Here is a 22280-nt window from a genome sequence, read left to right on the forward strand (position 1 = left end):
TTCTTTCCAATGTTCCAGATAGGTTTCTGTGCATTGCGATATAATTTGGTTTAGTCTGATTGGTGTTTGGAGAACAGTGTTGATGTGAGACTGGTCAAAGTGTGTTTGAGGGGGGACGATTAGTCTCAGCACATACTGATGTAGGAGACTCTTTTCTGGGCTCAGCTCTTGGATTTGGAGGGCTTTTGATTTGACTGACTCTCTCTCTCTCTCTCTCTCTCTCTCTCTCTCTCCTCTCAGTGCTGTGCGGTGTTGTATTTCGGTCTGTGCGCTGAGTGCATGCGCCGTCCTGCTGTCCGCTATTTCATCTCACACAAACCAGTTTTTCTAACTCCTCTGTAGTAATATCAGCAGTTCTGCTGTGTGTGTTTCCTCAGCTACAGTGTGCACGGTTCACGTGCAGTAAATACATCAGGATCTATGGCGCGTAATGGACTTATATTACCCGCGGTTCTGTGCGCACTTTGGGCAGCGATCTCCGCTCAGGACGCGTCTCGACAGTCCTTCAAAGGTAATCATAGACGTGTTTCCTCCTTATTGCATCGATTATATAATGTTTATAACGGATTAATACGTTACGTTAGACATCATGAAGTATATGGGGAGTTAGAGCATTTCATGCCAATTTAATGCATAAAGGCAAGTTAGAGAATAAGTGTTTTAGTAACTTATTGTATTGCTCTTGTACCATACTTAATAGAGCAGTATAGTATTGATTGCACGGTATCATAGTGAGCTATAATGCATTTCAGGTCACGATTACAATAAGGCGTGGCATGACATAGTTAGCTTTAATAAAGTGGAGAAGTACTATAGCTTTACTAGTATGCAACAGTAGTCAATTCTTGTAGTAGGTGTGTTTAGATCACTATGCAGACAGCATCATTTCATCATTTCATCTTATGTCAATGAATGTTTCATTATGAACACATTGAGCTGAGATGCATGTTTTATATTGTAATATATATATATATATATAATGCTCTGAATTAAGCATTGATTGACAGAGCCTTTGCTTTAGGCCACATGTACTGTACAGATGCATCTAATATTGTCTGTTTGTTATGTGGTGCATTAATGAAGTTAATCTGATAGATCTGTCCATTTAAGATGAATTGATTTATGCCATTGGGGCAGTATATATCTATTACCACCTGTATACATCTCCAAACACCTTAATACCCGAATCCGCCTGCACCTGTAATGTCACATGACTGCACTGCTTAGGTTGCCAACCCTGTTCCAAACAGGATAAATCAGCCTACAAAGGGCACTTGGGAGGGAGAACAATCATGGCCGCCTTTTTTTAAAGGGTCGTTCCAAAGCGAAGTGCTCATAAATAGCTTGGGGTAGCCAGTAGGGGAGTTACCATATTTTGAACCGGAAGTAATCAATAATGGATAGTAAAGAAAGAGATATTTTGTGTTCAATACAAGTTAAGGCATTATATTGATTACCACAAAAAATATTTTCGACTCGTCCTTCCTATTTGTTTAAAACACTGAATGTACACCGATGAGCCAAAACATTATGACCACGCACAGTTGAAGCGAATAACGTTGATCATCATCTATCAAGGCCACATGTCAAGGTCTGGGCAGATTAGATAAACGAACAATCAGTTCTTGTAGTCAACGTGTTGAATGCAGGAGAAATGGGCAGGAGTAAAGACCTGAGCGACTTTCACAAGGGCCAAACTGTTATAGACGAGGCTTGTGGGGTGCTCCCGGTCAGCCGTGGTGAGGACCTACCGACAGTGATCTGAGGAGGGACAAACCACAAACTGGCGACAGGGTGTTGAGTGCCCACGGCTCATCGATGCGCAAGGGCAACCCGTCTGGTCAGAACCGACAGAAGGTCTACTGTGGCACAAGTCACAGATAAGTTTAATGATGGTTACGGGAATGTGTCACAACACACGTATGGGGCTGCATAACCGCTGACCGGTCAGAGTGCCCATGATGACCCCGCCACCATCAAAACCACCTACAATGGGCACGCGAGCCTCGGAACTGGACCATGGGGCAGTGGGAGAAGGTCGTGTACATGTGTGCCGTTTACCAGAAGTGATGGCAGCAGGATGCATTGTGGGAAGACGACAAGCCGATGGAGGGAGTGTGATGCTCCGGGCAATGTTCTGCTGGGAAACACTGGGCCATTCACGTGGACGTCAATTTGACACGTGCCACCGACCTAAACATAGTGGCAGACCAGGTACACCCCTTCATGCCAATGCTGTTCCCTGATGGCAGTGCCCTCTTTCAGCAGGATAATGCGCTCTCTGCCACACTGCACACCTTGTTCAGGAATGCTTTGAGGAACACGATGAAGAGTTCAAGGTGTTCCCCAAATTCCCCAGATCTCAATCCGATGTAGCATCTGTGGGATGTGCTGGACCAACAAGTCCGATCCACAGCGGCTCCACCTCACAACTTACAGGACTTGAAGGATCTGCTGCTAATGTCTTGTGCCAGATCCCACAGGACACCTTCAGAGTCTCTTAGAGTCCATGTCTCGATGGGTCGGCGCTGTTTTAGCGGCAAGAGGAGGACCAACAGCATATTAGTCATAATGTTTTAGCTCATCAATGTACAGCCACAAGATGTAAACAATATGGGTGCTAACATGATTTTAGTGTGTTGAAAATCACTAACTAACAGCATCTGTGTAAAGCTGTATCCAATTTTACAACTTCTTTGCCATGACGAGTAGAGGTCGACCAATGGTGGATTTGACGATACTGATAATTGAGGTGGCGGAAAAGGCCAATAACCGATTAATCAGCCAATACTTTTTATAATTAATTTATAGAAAGCAAAAAATGTCCTTAGTCTTTCCTTAATGTGACGGCCACAGACGTAGATGCTACAAGAGTGTAAAATAAATAAAATCCTAAGTGGGACTTTTAACAATAAAGATGGCCGAACCTCACCAGGGACTCTTATTTTGAAATGAAGAAGACGTGGCTCTGTTACAATATTCTATATTTATGTATTTACCAAATTAAGCTTTTTATAGCCTACATGTTCACCAGATGAAGGGACGTCGGCATAGATTTTTGCTGACAACCGATAGTTGCTCTTTAATGACCATATAATGTCTTAAACCCCAAAACAACCATACAAACAATGATTTAAACAGCTCAAATAATACACAAGTTTTAACAGAATTAATCTAAGTGCTTTGGTTTTTATAAAGAAAAGGAGGGATGAGTTTTTGTGGCATTCAACATACACAAATGTTGGCGAAATATTCTTTTAATATTATTATGGTGCAAATATTATATAACAATAATAAAAACGAATATGGTGGGAAAGGCCGATAACGATTAATCGGACGATTTACATTTGTTCTTTCCTTACTATGACAGGCACAGACATAGATTCCCATATGCAGTTTATTCTTCGACCAAAATCCCAATAATAACCATAAATAACAGCAGTACAAGACGTGTTTTTAAAACTTACGCTTGTACCACTCTTTTTATCCCTTTTCTCCCCAATTTGGAATGCCCAATTCCCACTACTTAGTAGGTCCTCATGGTGGCGCAGTTACTCACCTCAATCCAGGTGGCGGAGGACGAATATCAGTTGCCTCCGCTTCTGAGACCGTCAATCCACACATCTGATCACGTGACTCATTGTGACACCGCGGAGACTCACAGCATGTGGAGACTCATGCTACTGTCCGTGATCAATGCGCCCCATTGAGAGCAAGAACCACTAATCACCACCACAAGGAGGTTACCCCATGTGACTCTACCCTCCCTAGCAACCGGGTCAATTTGGTTGCTAAGGAGACCTGACTGGAGTCACTCAGCTCGCCCTGGATTCAACCTCATGACTCCAGGTGTGATAGTCAGCATCAATATTTGCTGAGATACCCAGAACCCCGCTTGTGATGTTTGTTGAAGCGTGCTGACTGCCCCCTGCGCCTCGTAAAAACACAAAGTTACATGTACTTCAAGCTTAAATTGCTTCGATGGTAGAAAAATACATGCTTCTAATATGAATGTCAGGTCAGGGGACACAATTAATTGTGTTAATTTATTTAAACATGTTATTGTTTATATAATTAATTACACTAAAATAACACTTTAAGACTTTAAGCTCGGATGGGCCCGCCAGCATGATAATCAGATGTATAGATCATTAGATAATCCACATGAAGCACAATGTTACATATGACCACCAGGAGATGGCGCCAAATACACGACACAGACTCAATGATGACTCAAATGACACAGAATGAAACTCAATGTACATATTATTGCAGTCAGTAAAAACATAAAAGTCATCAATATCCATGTGTCATATGTTGTTGGAAAGATCTCAAAGAGTAAAATACAACCAGACTATTTGTTTTACTCACAGACTAAATTATAGTGTGTAATATCCAAGTATATGTCATTAACAATTATGTTGGTTTTGCTTATATGCAGTATTTTCACTTATAACGTCAGAAAATATAAACGGAACATAGAATATCACATATCATTATTTAGAGTCTGTGATTATCTTTCAATCGAGTCCACACACAAGATAATCAGATGTATAGATCATAGATAATCCACATGAAGCACAATGTTACATATGACCACCAGGAGATGGCGCCAAATACACGACACAGACTCAATGATGACTCAAATGACACAGAATGAAACTCATTCTGTGAAATCTCATGAGTAAAATCATGTCTGCATGCTATGCAAACCTTTAGTCATTGTTGTGTTTGCATGTGTAATTAGTTCTTATGTACAATTATTATCTTTTATTTGTTTGGAGATGTTTTTGGACACTATGATACATTATATTTGTAATGGTGTAACTTTTGATCGCTTTCTCGTATCAACACAAACATTTTCTTAAATGAAGTATGCGCTATTTTTTCTGATATATATATATATATATATATATATATATATATATATATATATATATATAATGTTAAATAAGGAAAGAAAGTACATTTTTGACTCAATAATAAACATAAATAACGCAGGTCTTTTAACTGTAAACAAGCCCGAAACCATTGGGACTCTTATTTTGCAAAGACTGAGACTCGGCCACATAACAATGCTCTTTATTAAATAACCAAATAAGCTTTTTATAGCCTATATATTCACCAAATGAATGGTTTTTTTGTATATATATTTCACCAGATCAGGAAAATTATTTATTATTAGTCACAGTGTTGAATTTTTCTTTGCATGTCCTCACTTAAATTAAGAACACTTGATTATCTAATCAAAATACCAAAATATACAAAAACATAAAAACAATTGTATATATCTTTTTTTAAACTATCGGCACCGATTTATTGGTACAATCGATATAGCGTTGTACCTCTAATTGACATACACACGTTAGATGTTTCTCAGGCTTCAGACGTTGAAGATTTAGTTTGATCGTATGACTTCTGCAGCTGTGAGCGAGTAATCGCTGGCGTGGCTAACGGATCATGATGTTGTGCATGTCCTCTTCCCACAGAATGTCCGGTGGATTTGTTCTTCGTGTTGGACACCTCTGAAAGTGTGGCTCTCAGGGCCAAACCACCAGATTTTTACATCAATCAAATCAAGACCTTCACGAAACTTTTCATCGATGAACTGAAAGACATGTATGTTATTAATTCAAGCTGACTGTTTACAGAGCAACACTAGCTTTCATTCGGTATAATATCTATATTCAGCATGCTTACCAAAAGTTTGACCCATGACTGATCTTGGATGCGTTTACCATAATTATCACATTGCACTTCCAATATTAAAAAGCATCTGTTTTGATACGAGTGTAACTGAATTTCCTGTGTTGTCTCCAGGCGTCAGCCGTGTGATCGTGAGGTGACATGGAACTCTGGAGCTCTTCATTACAGTGACGACATTGAGCTGGTCATGGGACTGGTGGACCTGAACACAAAGCGTGCTGAACTGAAGTCTGCCATTGACAAGATCAAATACATTGGCAAGGGAACGTACACTGACTGTGCCATCAAGGAGGGCATCTCTGAACTGCTCAGAGCGTATGTGAATTGTTTAAAGATGCACATACACGAAGACACAATATCAGCTTTAAAGCCTTTAAGCAACACTCTGAGAATAGTGTGCAGCATCACTTAAAGGAACAGTTCGCCCAAAATACAAATGTGCTGATCGTTTACTCACACTCAGGTCATCCAATATGTATCTGACGTTCTTTCTTCATCACAACAGGATTTAAGATTTTTAGGAAAGTATCCCAGGTTTTTAGCTTCATCCAATGCAAGTGAATGGACACCGATTTTTGACGGTCCAAAAAGCGCACAAATAAATCCGCACGACTCCCGCCAATCAAGTAATGTCTTCTGAAGTGAATCGATACGTTATTAACTTTATTAACTAAAAAAAAAAAATCACCTGTAAACCCTCAATGCCTCACGGTGCTGTCGTGTGACGTCATCATGTTGGCGCGCTCACACGAGAATCACAGAGGGACGTACTTCATGCCAGTTTGGTCAAATCAAACAGATACAGGGAGCTGGCGGAAGCGCCGATTGTATAGCCATTGCACTTGATTATGTCAGGAGTATAACTTGTTTCAATGCATCTGCCTGCAGGGGTTCCCACTATCATGAGAATAAGTACATTGTGGTGGTGACGGACGGGCACCCTTTGACCGGGTACAAGGAACCATGTGGCGGAATCCAGGAGGCCACAAATGAGGCTCGACAGCACGCCATCAAAGTGTTTTCTGTGGCCATCTCACCTGACCAGGAGGTACTGTATACTCAAAACAGGCCACTTACACCTATCTGATGTGCACGAAATGAATATCATTTGTGTTAATAAGTTTGTCTGGTCTGATGCACACAAGGGTTCAAAAACATCATTTGTTTTCGTCATCTCTTGACAGAAAATCTCAGATGGCACGCCCACAGAGCGCCTGCACACTGCCCAGTAAACGCTAATATCTCAAATTGCTCTTATCTGATTGGCGATTCAAAAAACATATATTCTTATCTTAATAATATCTTATTATTGGGTTCCAAAAATAATGATGAAATGTAAACTGAGACCTGGTCACAAAGTCGATAAAACAGGTACAATGTGAATGGGAAGGTTTGTCCCACTTTCTTCACTTCACTGTGATTTTTATGTATTTAGCCTTTTTTTAAAGACGTCATGTCGTACTCATTTATTATCATTTTATTATCATCCCTGATATCCACTTAGAATGTTATTATCATTTTTTTTGCACCAAAACAGTCATAATTTAGTCATCTATACAGTAATATTTATCCACCCTGTTTTTGGCCCTCTGTCTGAAACACTCGGTTTTAAGCCGTCTGGCCCTTTAAGACCTCAACGTAAACACACACTGGCCCATCGTGCACCACTTTCCATACAGCCATATTTTAAATGCAATCTGAAGAAAATGAATAAACTCCACACAACATTATAAAACTATATTTCAGGGATAATTTATAACCTACATCCATCATATTTCATCTGAATGTATAAAACTGTAAATATATTAAACTGTAAACACTCACAAATACAAAAAAATAATAGAAATAACTACGGTCTTGACCAATACAAAACGGATATCGTTTGTAGACATTATGACCAAATCTGAACAAGTGCTTTGAAATTTGCAAATAAATCAGAAGTGTTCTGTTTTGATAATTTATATATATATATATATATATATGTGCTTCACGCACAATAAACAAACATAAAATATGACAGATCATTAATTAGAGTCTGTGATTATCTTTCAATCGAGTCCACACACAAGATAATCAGATGTATAGATCATTAGATAATCCACATGAAGCACAATGTTACATATGACCACCAGGAGATGGCGCCAAATACACGACACAGACTCAATGATGACTCAAATGACACAGAATGAAACTCAATGTACATATTATTGCAGTCAGTAAAAACATAAAAGTCATCAATATTCATGTGTCATATGTTGTTGGAAAGATCTCAAAGAGTAAGATACAACCAGCACTATTTGTTTTACTCACAGACCTAAATTATAGTGTGTAATATCCAAATATATGTCTTTAACAATTATGTTGGTGTTGCTTATATGCAGTGTTTTCACTTATAACATCACAAAATATAAACGGAACATAAAATCTCACATATGATTATTTAGAGTCTGTGATTATCTTTCAATTGAGTCCACACACAAGATAATCAGATGTATAGATCATTAGATAATCCACATGAAGCACAATGTTACATATGACCACCAGGAGATGGCGCCAAATACACGACACAGACTCAATGATGACTCAAATGACACAGAATGAAACTCATTCTGTGAAATCTCATGACTAAAATCATGTCTGCATGCTATGCAAACCTTTAGTCATTGTTGTGTTTGCATGTGTAATTAGTTCTTATGTACAATTATTATCTTTTATTAGTTTGGAGATGTTTTTGGACACTATGATACATTATATTTGTAATGTTGCAACTTTTGATTGATTTGTCGTATCAACACAAACATTTTCTTAAATGAAGTTGACATTATTAGGAACAAAATAAAAGCAGTTTTTCTGATATATATAATGTTAAATAAGGAAAGAAAGTATATTTTTGCCTCATGTTTTCTGTGATTTTTCAGCAGGCTGAGAGCCTCAGAATGTATCATAATCTATATCAGTGTAACATTTGAGAAGTTTTCATTACAATGACACTTTTTTTGTCTATAAGCCTTTAATATTGGGTAGCCACTGAAACCTTTAAAACACCTTCAGAGCTTAAAGGGTTAAATAAAAACAGCCCTAGAAATATTCGAATGTAGCCCACAGTACACCTGCACTCAGGGTTAGATCCGACTTCACATTTACCATCACTTAATGGCACGGTAAAGAGCGGACTGTGATTGGTCAGTTAACATGCTAATGGCGTTTGCTTGTCCATGTGGACGGTTGTTGGCCAAAATGAACCACAAGTGTTTTTGTGCTGGCATGAGAAAGAGAGACATTTTCTCATGCAAATGTTTTTGGGCAAACACTAACCGTTTCCCTGTTTCAACTGTCTTCTTCCCAGGACAACAGACTGTCAATCATCGCCACAGACCAAAACTACAGACAGAACTTCACCGCCGCAGACAAATCGCGCTCCACACAAATAGGCACTATACGCACCATCGTCAACATGATTGTGAGTGTCATCCCACAAACTTGCCATAATTAGGTTGTTTACTGTGTTTGTTTTGTTCTGTGGATGATTCTGATGGACCAAAACACAGAAAGAATTCCTCTGCTTGAAATTGTGCAAGCAAATATTGATTTATTTGTAAACTCTTCTCAATTTGTTCTAGTTTATTGGCTTATATTATAGAGCTGACAGATATTATGAATATAAATTTATGTAAACACATGAGCTCAATGCAGAGGGAATTATTTTATAAATCATCAATCATAAATGACATGTTAATCTTCTCTGTTTATGCGTTTGCTTTCCAGACAAACGAAACAAAGGACGTGGTATGTAGCTGTCATCAGCTCCCGCACATTATTTGTATATCCAATACGTCACTTGATTTTATAGATTACGTTTTTCAATGGTGATTGTTTAATTGTGTCTTTTCAATCTTCCCTCAGTGCTGCTCCTTTGACTGCAATGTGAGTAAATGACCTGTTTATCCCTCTCAATAAACCTCACGGATCTATATGAAGGTAACTGTCTGTATGTTTCATGTCGTATCTTCACAGGCCCCAGGAGGCCCCGTGGGACCCCGTGGAGATCCAGGAAGCAGAGTGAGTATGAATACATCACGACCCAGATAAGTGATCCACACTCAGCATGCACAGAGAACTGTGTCCTCACTTTTCCTTGTCTTGCAGGGAGAGACTGGAAGACCAGGAATGCCGGGAGAGAAAGGAAATATTGGTCCTCTGGTAAGCATCTTCATATCTGTTGTTCCACTCTATCAGAAGTGAAAGTATTTTATGTCTTACAGAAATCATATTTCACTTTGTGATTCTTTTGAAAGTCTTTTGAACTGTGGTATTAGTGCAACAAAATAAACTATACGGTCACGTTCCTGAGAATGAGAGCTTTCATTTGATATATGACTCGCCCATTTATGTGCTGTGAGAAGGACTTTTATTTTTATATAAATATTTCTACATCATTACCTCTAGGGGGCGCTCATTACCAACGCTCATTACCATTTGAAGCCTTATTCTGTTATTTTAAGTCACATAAATGCAGAAGTGATGTTTATCTCTGCAAAGTTCAGATTCTAAGCTTTCAAATGAGACCTCATATGCCTGACTTACCTATACGGAGACATTTTAAGCATAACATTTGTTCGAGATATAGCGCCCCCTTTGGACCTGCTGGTGGGTAAATAGAGTTTAACATAGTAGTTAAACACCTAATATAAAGTGAGTCCCAACATTAATAGTTTTCACATGAGCATGAAATCATTGTGTCTTGTAAATGTTCCATGTGTCCTCGGGTCTCTTTGTTGATAATCAAATCAAATCTAAACTCTGGACTGACCCCCAAACGGACCCCCCCCCCCCATCTTCTGCAGCCATTACAACTTCAGGATCTGTCATATACAGTATATGTCTTTGCATGAAATCTCAAAAGTTTCTTTTTTCTTTTTCTCCTAATAGGGAAATGCTGGTGATCCGGGTCCAGTCGGTTACCAAGGAATGAAGGTTTGTGTCCGCTCTCTCTCTCTCTCTCTCTCTCTCTCTCTCTCTCTATCTCTCTCTCCCACGATTATTTACATTCTGTCTATGTTAGAGTTGATTTCTGTGCATTTGTTGAAGGAATAATCTATAATAGTTTCCTTTTCTTCCAGGGAGACCAAGGAATAAGAGGCGAGAAGGTGAAAGAGGCTGAGCTTTCTTTTCTGATTTAATGGAAATATCAACATTTCAAGAGTACAGTCACTTATCTCATCTCCGAAATCATTCTGTCACTTAAACACTTGTATTCTTTCTGCAGGGAGAAAGAGGTAATAAAGGCTTCAAGGTGAGATGAGTGTTTATCATCATGCTCTTATATTATATCGTCCCTCTTGTTCTTGTTGTTCAAGCTGAAATGTGTCAATCGTCCTTTCAGGGAGATAAAGGAGAAGGGGGGCTTGATGGCGTCGATGGACGTAAGGTGAGTGCTTGTGACTTCGGGAAAATAACAGTTCGGTCCAACAATTTGGACTTTCTCTTTTCTGTGGAACAAAAACAGGATATAGTGGGCAGAATGTCCTGACTGCTCTTTTCCATACATTATTAAACCGCTAAGGGCTGTAATACTGTAAATAGTCTGCGTGTGCGGCTCACTTCAAAGTATATCCGCGCTGCTCTGTTTGGCTGGTATGCATTACTGTCACATTCTATGGTGGTCCAATACTGACACATACTTATTATTTTCCTTCTGGCATGTCATAAAAACTTTTTTTGTAGTAACGAGATATTATGTCATAAAAATGACAACATCTGTCGTTTTGTCGAGATGTTTTGAGCATCTGACAATTAACTTATAGGCTACATATCACTCTTCCTGTCCCAGCCCACCTGTGCTTACTGTGCAGTGTACACTACTCAAAGGTAAATTAATCCTACATGTACATTTATTATTTTGTAAAGTGATGGAAAGCTGGACAATTTTAATATTTATTTTATATTGAATTTAATATAATTAATTAAATTAAAATAATATTTGAATAGATTTTAAGTGTCCCCCTTGGGAGTTTTGCCAAATATTCATCTATAAATCAATTTAAAGCTGTCTAACACAGATTGATCTTAAAAGTTTTGATAGTGTAAAATGGTAAAATTCGCCAATTAGAAAATAATAATTTATTACATTTTTCTTTATTTAATCCCCAATCTGTAACGCCCATTTCCCAATGCGCTCTAAGTCCTCGTGGTGGCATAGTCAATCCGGGTGGTGGAGGACGAATCTCAGTTGCGTCTGAGACCGTCAATCCGCACATCTCATCATGTGACTTGTTGAGCGCGTTACCGTGGAGACATAGCGTGTGTGGAGGCTTCACGCTATTCTCCGCAGCATCCACGCAGAACTCACCACACACCCCACTGAGAGCGAGAACCACATTATAGTGACCACGAGGAGGTTACCCCATGTGACTCTACCCTCCCTAGCAACCAGACCCATTTGGTTGCTAAGGAGACCTGACTGGAGTCACTCAGCATTGACCCCCTCCATTGGCCACTTATCAAAACAGATCATGTGACAAATGATAGCATATAATACATACTTTGAACGTGTTCATGAGGGATTGTGCATCGTTCTTGGACTCTTCAAACATAAATGATTCTTCAGACAACAAATATATAAATATATATTCAACTACAGAGGCATTGCAGTGACAATAATCAAATAAAATATTGTTTTTGGTTGCACAAAGCGTGCAATGAATAAAACTTTTCATTTAAAGCCATTTATACATCGATATTTTGATGCATTTGCTGAATCTGAATTAACTTACACAATCAAAAAATATTTTGGCCTGTTTTTAAGATGAAATGTATTCATTATTTATTTTAAGTAAAGTTTACTCCATTCAATTAAATTCTATTTAGTAAATAAATTGAAATGTGTGAATCTTAAAATGATGTATTTTGAGAGGGAATTTTATTGATGTTGTTTTTATGGCATCATATTTCATTATTAATCGAACACTATTTTATTTTAAGAGCGCAAACATTACGTGCAATGCAACGCCTTAACTCATAAACGCAAAGTCAATGGACATGGCCATGAAGTTTTGTTATTGTCGTACAAGCCTGCACTAAGTCTAAGCATACGAGGGTAATAACGCGTGACCAGGGGCCATTTAATCCTGAGGTTCTGGTTATTCAATATCTGCATCCTATTATATACTCCATTCCTTCAAGTACCAAAGATTTAATCAAACACAGCACATTCATCAGAAGATGGTCGTGACTGCATGCAATGAATTAGAAGAACAGAAAATGACATTATTTTGTGCATTAATCGATGAATGTCAGTCATATTTCTATGACAGATTCGGTCCTTTTGGACTTGGATGTACACGCCATTAAATTAAGTCATGATTATTAATCATTTTCATCTACTGACATAAATCATGGCTGGTATTTACAGTGATTGTATCGGCGCGCTTCACTGCTATCGGTCGATTGTGATTTTTTTAAATAAATTCATTTATTGAAACATGATCAAATTAAACCCAAAATATTTCTAAATTCAAATGACACTGCAAATGAAATGAAAATACAATAAAAATAATGAAATGGTCAAAATCATACCAAATCTCTGTCCAACTTCTTCCTCCAGCGGTTCCTTTTGATGTGACTTAAAGATCACTTTGCGCTGAGATAAGAGGTGGTATTAAACTTCTTATCATAATGGCCAAATTCTTAGGAAAATAGTAAATTGCACTTTTGCGGTTTTGTGCTCAGAGTAACAGATGTGCTCTGAGGTCAGTTCTGCTTGCTTATGTGCCCTGAACACATTATATTTAAAGCGCTCCAGATTCACTCTCAATTCACTTTTGCTTAATTCCAAATACGTTTGGCTACTACAAGTACAAATTGGTTAATTGCCGTCATTGGTGTATGAGTGTGAATGGGTGAACGGGACACAGTGTAAAGCGCTTTGGTAACCTCTAAGTTTAAATGAAGCGCTATATAGGTGCAGATCATTGACCATTTAATACTGTATACGAATATAATAATATTATACCTCATGAGTTGGGTATTTGTGGACAGAGGAGATGTTCAAATGCACATTATACAGATTATACAGTTCTGGTAATCAGAAGGTCGCTGGTTTGATCTCCACAGGCACCACCATTGTGTCCTTGAGTAAGACACTTAACTCCAGGTTGCTCCGGGGGGATTGTTCCTGTAATAAGTGCACTGTATAATACATTGGTACTCAGGAGGTTGCTGGTTCGAGCCCCACAGTCACCACCATTGTGTCCTTGAGTAAGACACTTAACTCCAGGTTGCTCCGGGGGGATTGTCCCTGTAATAAGTGCACATAACTGGTAATCTGGTAATCAGAAGGTTGCTGGTTTGATCCCCACAGTCACCACCATTGTGTCCTTGAGTAAGACACTTAACTCCAGGTTGCTCCGGGGGGATTGTCCCTGTAATAAGTGCACTGTATAATACATTGGTACTCAGGAGGTTGCTGGTTCGAGCCCCACAGTCACCACCATTGTGTCCTTGAGTAAGACACTTAACTCCAGGTTGCTCCGGGGGGATTGTCCCTGTAATAAGTGCACTGTAAGTCACTTTGGATAAAAGCGTCTGCCAAATGCATAAATGTAAATGTTGTGAACTCGACGGCTACAATCAGAACAGAAGCTCTTCCTGAAGTCGTGCCAAAATAAAAGCTCGACAGTTTAGAAGTCCTCGGATTGACGGGATTGCGCAATAAAGCCCAGTGTAAAGAGTTAATTACAGAAACAATATAATTACAATAATATAATATTCAAGTTGACAGTGTTCAGAAACCTAACGATGAAAAATGAAGAAGATTTGTCTTTATATATTTCATATTGTTTATGAATGAAGTTCTAAAGATCTGAGTTCGGTTCTTTTTAGGAGTACTCGAGTGTGGAACCCTTAAAGAGTAGCTAAACCCTTTTTATGGGCAGTACGACATGGGCAAAACATGATCTCGTTTTGGTCAAAAGGAATCACCTTTTCTTGATCATATAAAATCGCATATTGTAATATTTTCAAAATAATCGCAATATGACTTTTTGTCCAAGTCGTGCCGCCCTAATGGTCCCTATACTGTCTGCTGCCGGTGTTTGGAAAAGACCAGCCTGGACATTTGGCAAAATAAATCATTTTGTGTTCCACAGAAAAAGAAGAAAATGTGTTGATTTAAATGAGTTTTGGTGCATATTCTGTCACTGTAACTCAAAATGTACATTTCTCTGTCGTCCTGTGACACTCTTCCTATTCGGTCTTGTCCCATTCCTGCTTTGTTTCTTCTCTTAAGTGTCTTGTTTCTCTGACCCTTGACTTGACTTTGTCCTAAACATGGGGATTATTTTGCTCTTAATAAATCCCCAGCATGTAGCTCTACACATGACATCTTCATTGTGTGATTGCCACTTCCTGTAGATCTTATTCTGTTGTTAATTTGTTTCTCGATATCATGCAGTCTTGTTTTTGAATGTCTCCGTGTGTTCCATAAATTACACCCAGTTATGAGTGTTGACCTCTCACCCCTCCATGAGGAAGACTGTTGATGTTTCATGTGTTTGTTTTGCATTTCGTAGGGTGAGCCCGGGTTTGCTGGTCTTCCAGGCTGCAAAGGGTCACCGGGGCCACATGTAAGTAGAACCGGCACCTTGAGTTTATAAACACCTGGGACTGTAAAGCAGCGACGTGCATGAATGTGTGTGTGATGTCATTGTAATGTGATCCAGAGGCAATCAAGATCAGTTATAGGTCCATATCAGAAGCTTACCAACCCTTTGCTACGGGTCCCACAGGAATGAACTGGAGATTTCTGTGAACGGGGCAATATTTCAGTCAAATGTGCTTGTCTGTGTTTTTATTTGAAAAATGTAATAATTGTGGAGTAGATGCTTATCACGTTAAAAGCCTCATTTGATATCGATTACAACAGTTGACACGAGTGTTACTGAACAGAACTCAAACGTAAATCAATGAACGCTACATTAGTAACAATTTACTTTGACGTCCTCACTGATGTTATTTATTTACAGCACACAAAACTGTTTCTACAGCGTTATTATAAAAGCTAAATGACAAAGAAATGAACAAATATATAACTGAGATTTTTAGATTTTCTTCTTAGAACTCTAATATTTAAAAGATGGTTGTACTTTCATTCATAGTATTGATGAAAGACATTATAAGCAACATTTTCTTTAAAGAGAAAATAAGGCTTTTTATTAAAAATACATAGTTTTATATAGTACTGGTGCTCATCTTCTAACGACTTGAATAACTTCAGAACACCTAACGACATTTCCAGGAAGAGAACATATACTACTTTTCCACTGCACGTTACGGTTCGACTCGACTCTGCTCGCTTTACTTTTCTGAGCTTGCATTTCCACTTCAGTTTAGTGCCGCCTCAATGTGGGCGGGATTATAGTCTGATCGTCATACTTGCATCGCCCCATCCAGCTCTCGTTGGATCCTCTCCTCGGCTACTAAAGAGAGGACCGTCTGCACCTCGTGTGGTTTATTGACCACAGTGTGGTTTTACGCACAGCCATTTCTTTCCAATTCGCAAGTCGCATGAACAAATGATACTGTTATCGCTGTTGCTAACTTTGAAACTAGCGGGTTGATGTCCCGTGTTGCAAATCCAGTGGCGCTGGTAGTGACAATTCTCTCTGACCAATCAGTGATCTGGTCGTCACATTTAGTGTCGGCTCGGCCCGCTTGGAACCTCGACCGAGGTGGTACTAAAAAAGTACCAGGTACTATCCACAGTGGAAAACCCCCAAAAGTGAGTAGAGTCGAATCGAGTCGAGCCGTACCATGCAGTGCAAAAGCCCCAATAGTAAGTAACTCTTCTCCCTGGTTTTATGATGCATTTTGGATCAGATGTTTCAGTACACTGGGGACATTTGGTGAATGGGACACCCCTAGAAATGACCGACTCACTGATCGGTGCCCTGACTACTGAACTAGGGAGCTGATTGAGACATACCCAATCAGGGTTGCGTGTATTCCCAATTAAAAACTAGTACTTAGTTACTGTAATCTAATGACCATTTAGTAAAAAAGTAGTGTAATGCATTAAATTTTTTAATTATTGTAATCAGATTACAGTTACTGACTTTCAATTCATTTAATTACTTTGAGGTACATTTTAGGGTCAAGTTTACTTCTAATATATTAATTATTTATGTAGAATACATCAATTATGGTCCCGTAACAAGTCATTGTGAAAGACAAATGTGAGGTACTGAGTGTATGACTTATCCTTGGACATATAGACATTATTCTATTTTTATAACCATAAACTAACATTCCCAAAACGTTGCTGGGACATTTTTAGGTGGCACCCTTAAAGAACGTATACAGAACGTTCTCTAGTGGTTATTTTAAGTTCTATTTTAGTTGAGTGTATGACTTATACTTGGACATATAGACATTATTGTGAATTTGTTGAGCAGAAAAGTGTTTTAGAAAGTAACTTAAAAGTAAAGTAATTAGTTATGTGATTACTTTTCCAATTAAGTAATTGGTAAAGTAATCGGAGTAAAATTTTTGAGAAATAATTAGTAATTTGTAGAGTATTACCCCAACACTGCACCCAGTGTAAAAGAGCAAAAGTTTGTCTGAGAATTGCTATGGCAACAGTTGCTAAGGTAGGAGCTTTTAAGGCAGAGCTTAGAAAAGGGTTAGTTGGATAAGGGGATGGACCTTCTCATCTCATACACAGTCAACTCAATAGACTGGGAATGTTCCCTCTCCCTCGAGCAATGCTTAATGGCTGTTGGGTTTGTCAGTCAGTTTTACGAGTGGCTGTTTCCACTCAGTGTCGCCTGCATCTGGACTCCAAGATGTTTGTCTCTTGAGCAGCCAAACATTTACCAAATCTGACATCCAGCCCACTTACCCTGTAGAGTGTTTAACTCTTCGTTTACATTCTGCATTAAAGAAAAATGAATGGTTCAGTGATCCTCTCCTTCAATCATAAATAAGCTGTTTTTATGTCATTGTGTCTTATAGGGCTTGCAGGGAGAACCAGGTCCGAAAGGTGACCCCGGTCAATATGGACGCAAAGGAGAGAGAGTAAGAGAAGGATCTGTGCCATTATTTCACATATCATTCAATCACAGACGCATTACCTCAGATATCAGTTTCTGCACTGTATGTCAGTAATCTACAACAAAAACCTCTATGCACTCAGAAGCGTCTCTGATGGGTTTGTTTGTTGTCTCAGGGAGATCCTGGAAAAGATGGTGACCCGGGAAGACCTGGTAACTATGGACCCTCAGGGGGCAAGGTATGAAGAAACATTTATTTATGCTTACTGTGAATGCTGTTTCATGTCATGACATTTACTGAACTGGTGAATGTAAATTAACAGTACCTACAGTGGCGATATTTGAAGACATCATAAGCCGCTTTTCCACCGTTTTGCAAATAGTTCTTAGCATGAAAAATAAAGGTTTTAGGAGCATTTAGGAGCATTTCAGCATTGTGCGATTACAAACTGTTCTCAGCTCAGATTTCTGGGCATGGTTAACAAACCGTGCTCAACCGTACTCAACCGTGCTCAACCGTGCTCAACTGTATTCAACAGTACTCATCAACCGTACTCAACCGTTCTCAACTGTATATCAACCGTACTCAACTGTACTCAACCATGCTCAACCGTACTCATCCGTGCTCAACCGTGATCAACTGTAATCAACTGTACTCAACCATGCTCAACCGTACTCATCAACCGTACTCAACCGTACTCAACCGTACCCATCAACCGTACTCAACCATGCTCAACCATGCTCAACCGTGCTCAACCGTACTCATCAACCGTACTCAACCGTTCTCAACCGTACTCATCAACCGTACTCAACCGTTCTCAACTGTATATCAACCTTGCTCAACCGTGCTCAACTGTACTCAACCGTGCTCAACTGTACTCAACCGTGCTCAACTGTATATCAACCGTGCTCAACCGTGCTCAACTGTACTCAACCGTGATCAACTGTACTCAACCGTGCTCAACTGTACTCAACCGTGCTCAACTGTATATCAACCTTGCTCAACCGTACTCAACCATGCTCAACCGTACTCATCCTTGCTCAACCGTGATCAACTGTAATCAACTGTACTCAACCATGCTCAACCGTACTCAACCTTGCTCAACCGTACTCAACTGTACTCAACTGTACTCAACCTTGCTCAACCGTACTCAACTGTACTCAACCGTGCTGGTGGAATGGCTTTAGTATGTGGCGACTCACGATTGTCATTCGTCTACGCCAAGGCTAATCATTTGTTTCTAGGTAGCTGCCAAAGTTCTGGTTCATAGGTTAATACAATTTAATATAATATGTTGTAGTCTTTTGTACTCTAGCGAGCTCGTCAAAACTCGAACCATCATGTGCAACCTAAAACAAACGTTCTATTAGCGTAAAGAAAACAGTTAACATCAACAGTGATCTTCACAGAATAACGTACAGTTTTGGGTTGTTCCAGGGAGATCGTGGTCCTCCTGGTGCCAATGGCGATAAGGGCGAGCGAGGAGATGATGTAAGTGTGTGTCACAGAGGCTGGTGTACGGTAGTAATGGGCTGATTATTGTGTAATCTCAGTTTCACCCATTTCTTCCTTTCTTTGCCAGGGGCAACCAGGGCCAGACGGGCCATCAGGAGAACGAGTAAGCGAGCATTTATATTTACTTCTGTTCTATTATTTCTACTAGTGCACGTATATTATGTTCTGTATGGATTTTGTACATAGGCTGCTCAGAAAACGAAGTTGTTTTTCTGTTGTAGGGCACAGCTGGTGAGAAGGGTGAACAAGGTTCTCGTGGTAACAGAGGGCCCAAAGGCGAACTTGTGAGTACTTTGTATTTTACCTCTAGCAACTGTCCCACAATGCATCAGTGACATTTAAGGGATAGTTCACCAAAAAAAAAGGAGAAGTCTGTCATTTACTCACCCTCATGTCGTTCCAAACCCATATGACTTAGTGGCCATTATTAACTAAGATAACAAATAACTAAAGCTGTCAATCAATACATTTTGTAATCGAATTAATCACATGGTATGCCAATTAATTAATCGCAATTAATCGCATAGATAAATATTTGCTTAGAAAGCATCTCAAGTAACAATAATTCAATATATAATGATTAAATAATCATAAATAGTTATATTTAAATAAATTATAAATAAAATCAATACATTTAAGAAAACAATAATACAGATAATTAAAATGCATTACATTATTTTGGCACACAAGTAAAGCATTAAAAAAAATACGGTTTTAGATATATATATATATATACAAAATATTATTAAATAACATTATTAAACTTAAGCCTGTCATTAGCCTACAGTTCCCAGTAATGCATTTTGCAATTTAATTCGTCAGTCAGTGCGAGATTTATTATAAGGGCTTGTTTAAGGACACGTCAATGTACACCTGCGTCAGACGGATGCTTTGCATTGCATCATAACCGTATTTCTGGTGGTTTACTAAGAATAACTGCACGCCCGAATACTGTATGTTGGACACACCCTCCAAAAGGAGACTTCTGCATGTAGTAACTGTACTGAATGCACGCTTACATACCAACTCTCACTATAAAATACCATTTCATTTTTATTCAGTATGACATTTATTGATATAAATCTATTTATTTATAGAACTATATGATATCCCTGCTATACTAGCAACATGTACAACAATTACAGAGGACGAAATCACCACAATTAGTCATTTTGACAGGAGAAAACACTATATTATGGGTTCACATGCAGAGGGTGAGCGTTTCAGTCTACTGAAACATATCTGACATAATATATGCACAGATTTAAGTACCGTTTCAAACAAAGTCTTCAGACACAGTATGGATGATTCATTGCTCTGTTATGTGAATTGCTTAGACATCTTGACTTGTTTTATTTGCATTCAAAATGAATAAAAAAATCCTTTGAAAGACCGACTGATTTGAAGTTAATGTGACCCTTTTACTCTGGTAGGGTGAGCCCGGGCCCCGGGGAGAACAGGGACGTGAGGGATCATCGGGGTCTAATGGAGAACCGGTGAGTGTCTTCTGAATGTACAACACCACAGAAGAAGAAGTTTTAGCCGAGTCTTGAGTTTGAGTTGACTGAGTAACACAGGGTGTAACTACACAAAGATAATAAAGACAACAGCATTGTCCTCACTGGTTGCATCCAAGTGAATGAGTTTAATGAGTCGGTTCTTCAATGAATCTGTCTAAAAGATTCACGAATCAGCCTCAAGCTCAAGAGTCGGTTGAATGACTCACTTACTGAATCGCTATCGTTCAGAGCGACTCCAGATGTACTGAGAGCTTATCTTAAAAAATATAGAAAAATAACAAAACATATTTGTAGTGTTCTAAGTAGTTCATGGGACTGCATGTAGTTACACATTCACAACAGAGGTGAGTTCATATCAAAGGTACTGAAATAAAACAGTTTTACCAAAAAGTATTACTGTGTATGTATTACTGAATTCTTAAAGGAATATTCTGGGTTCAACACAAGTTCATCTCAATCGACAGCATTTGTGACTCGTTCCTGGGTCTGGTGGCTCAGTGGTAAAGACGCTGGCTATCACACCTGGAGTTCGCTAGTTTGAATCCAGGGCGTGCTGAGTGACTCCAGTCAGGTCTCCTTAGCAACCAAATTGGCCTGGTTGCTAGGGAGGGTAGAGTCACATGGGGTAACCTCCTCGTGGTCGCTATAATGTGGTTCTCGCTCTCAGTGGGGCGTGTGGTGAGTTGTGCGTGGATGCCGCGGAGAATAGCGTGAAGCCTCCACACGCGCTACGTCTCCATGGTAACGCACTCAACAAGTCACGTGATGAGATGTGCGGATTGACGGTCTCAGACGTGGAGGCAACTGAGATTCGTCCTCCACCACCCGGATTGAGGCGAGTCACTACAACACCACGAGAACTTGGAGCGCATTGGGAATTGGGCGTTACACATTAGGGAAAAAAGCACAAATATGTTCCAGTGAGACACTTACATTGGAAGTCAATGGGTCAATTTTTGGAGGGTTTAACATCAGAAATGTGATACTTATAATTGAATAAAAACACTTACATTAATTCTTCTGTTAAAGGTTGTGCATTATTTGAGCTGTAAAGTTGTTTAAATGATAATTTGGGGGTTTACGGTGTTACATCGTCATGGTAACGAAGTAAGAAAAGGTGATTTAATGACAGTAAAATCATATTAACACACATATTGTTTATGTCTTGTGTCTATACTGTTGAAACAGTATTTGAATGTTTACAGATTAAACCCCATTGACTTATAAAAAAGGAGGGACGAGTCAAAATACAGTTTTGTGATAATCAACATTAAATGCTGTCGATTGAGATGAACATATATTGAACTGTAATATTCCTTTATGTTGAATCAGAATCAGAATGTTCCTAATCTACATACGTTTATGTGTCCATACATGTTCAGAAAGATGCAGAATTGTGTAGCGTGTTGAACATGAGTGTAGTCTGGAGTGACCTCAGCGCACAGGCATTCTTTGAGGCCCCTAAATGATCTGAGGTCATTGGAGCTCTGA

At 39.1% G+C, this 22280-nt stretch overlaps 1 protein-coding gene across 1 annotated transcript in view; it reads left to right on the forward strand.

Annotated features, from left to right (window-relative positions):
• col6a1 (collagen, type VI, alpha 1) overlaps positions 1-22280 on the forward strand; it is a 57787-nt gene continuing 35507 nt past the window's right edge. The window contains exons 1-20 of the mRNA XM_052101643.1: positions 1-511; positions 5490-5619; positions 5821-6021; positions 6595-6754; positions 9053-9166; positions 9472-9492; positions 9610-9630; positions 9721-9765; positions 9853-9906; positions 10636-10680; positions 10827-10853; positions 10973-10999; positions 11090-11134; positions 15276-15329; positions 17716-17778; positions 17930-17992; positions 19192-19245; positions 19337-19372; positions 19491-19553; positions 20703-20765. Of these exons, the coding sequence (XP_051957603.1) occupies positions 421-511; positions 5490-5619; positions 5821-6021; positions 6595-6754; positions 9053-9166; positions 9472-9492; positions 9610-9630; positions 9721-9765; positions 9853-9906; positions 10636-10680; positions 10827-10853; positions 10973-10999; positions 11090-11134; positions 15276-15329; positions 17716-17778; positions 17930-17992; positions 19192-19245; positions 19337-19372; positions 19491-19553; positions 20703-20765 (1377 nt within the window). The 5' untranslated portion in view covers positions 1-420. The remainder of the gene's footprint in view (positions 512-5489; positions 5620-5820; positions 6022-6594; positions 6755-9052; positions 9167-9471; positions 9493-9609; positions 9631-9720; positions 9766-9852; positions 9907-10635; positions 10681-10826; positions 10854-10972; positions 11000-11089; positions 11135-15275; positions 15330-17715; positions 17779-17929; positions 17993-19191; positions 19246-19336; positions 19373-19490; positions 19554-20702; positions 20766-22280) is intronic.

The sequence above is a fragment of the Xyrauchen texanus genome, chromosome 32 (assembly GCF_025860055.1).
Source record: "Xyrauchen texanus isolate HMW12.3.18 chromosome 32, RBS_HiC_50CHRs, whole genome shotgun sequence".
NCBI lineage: Eukaryota > Metazoa > Chordata > Actinopteri > Cypriniformes > Catostomidae > Xyrauchen > Xyrauchen texanus.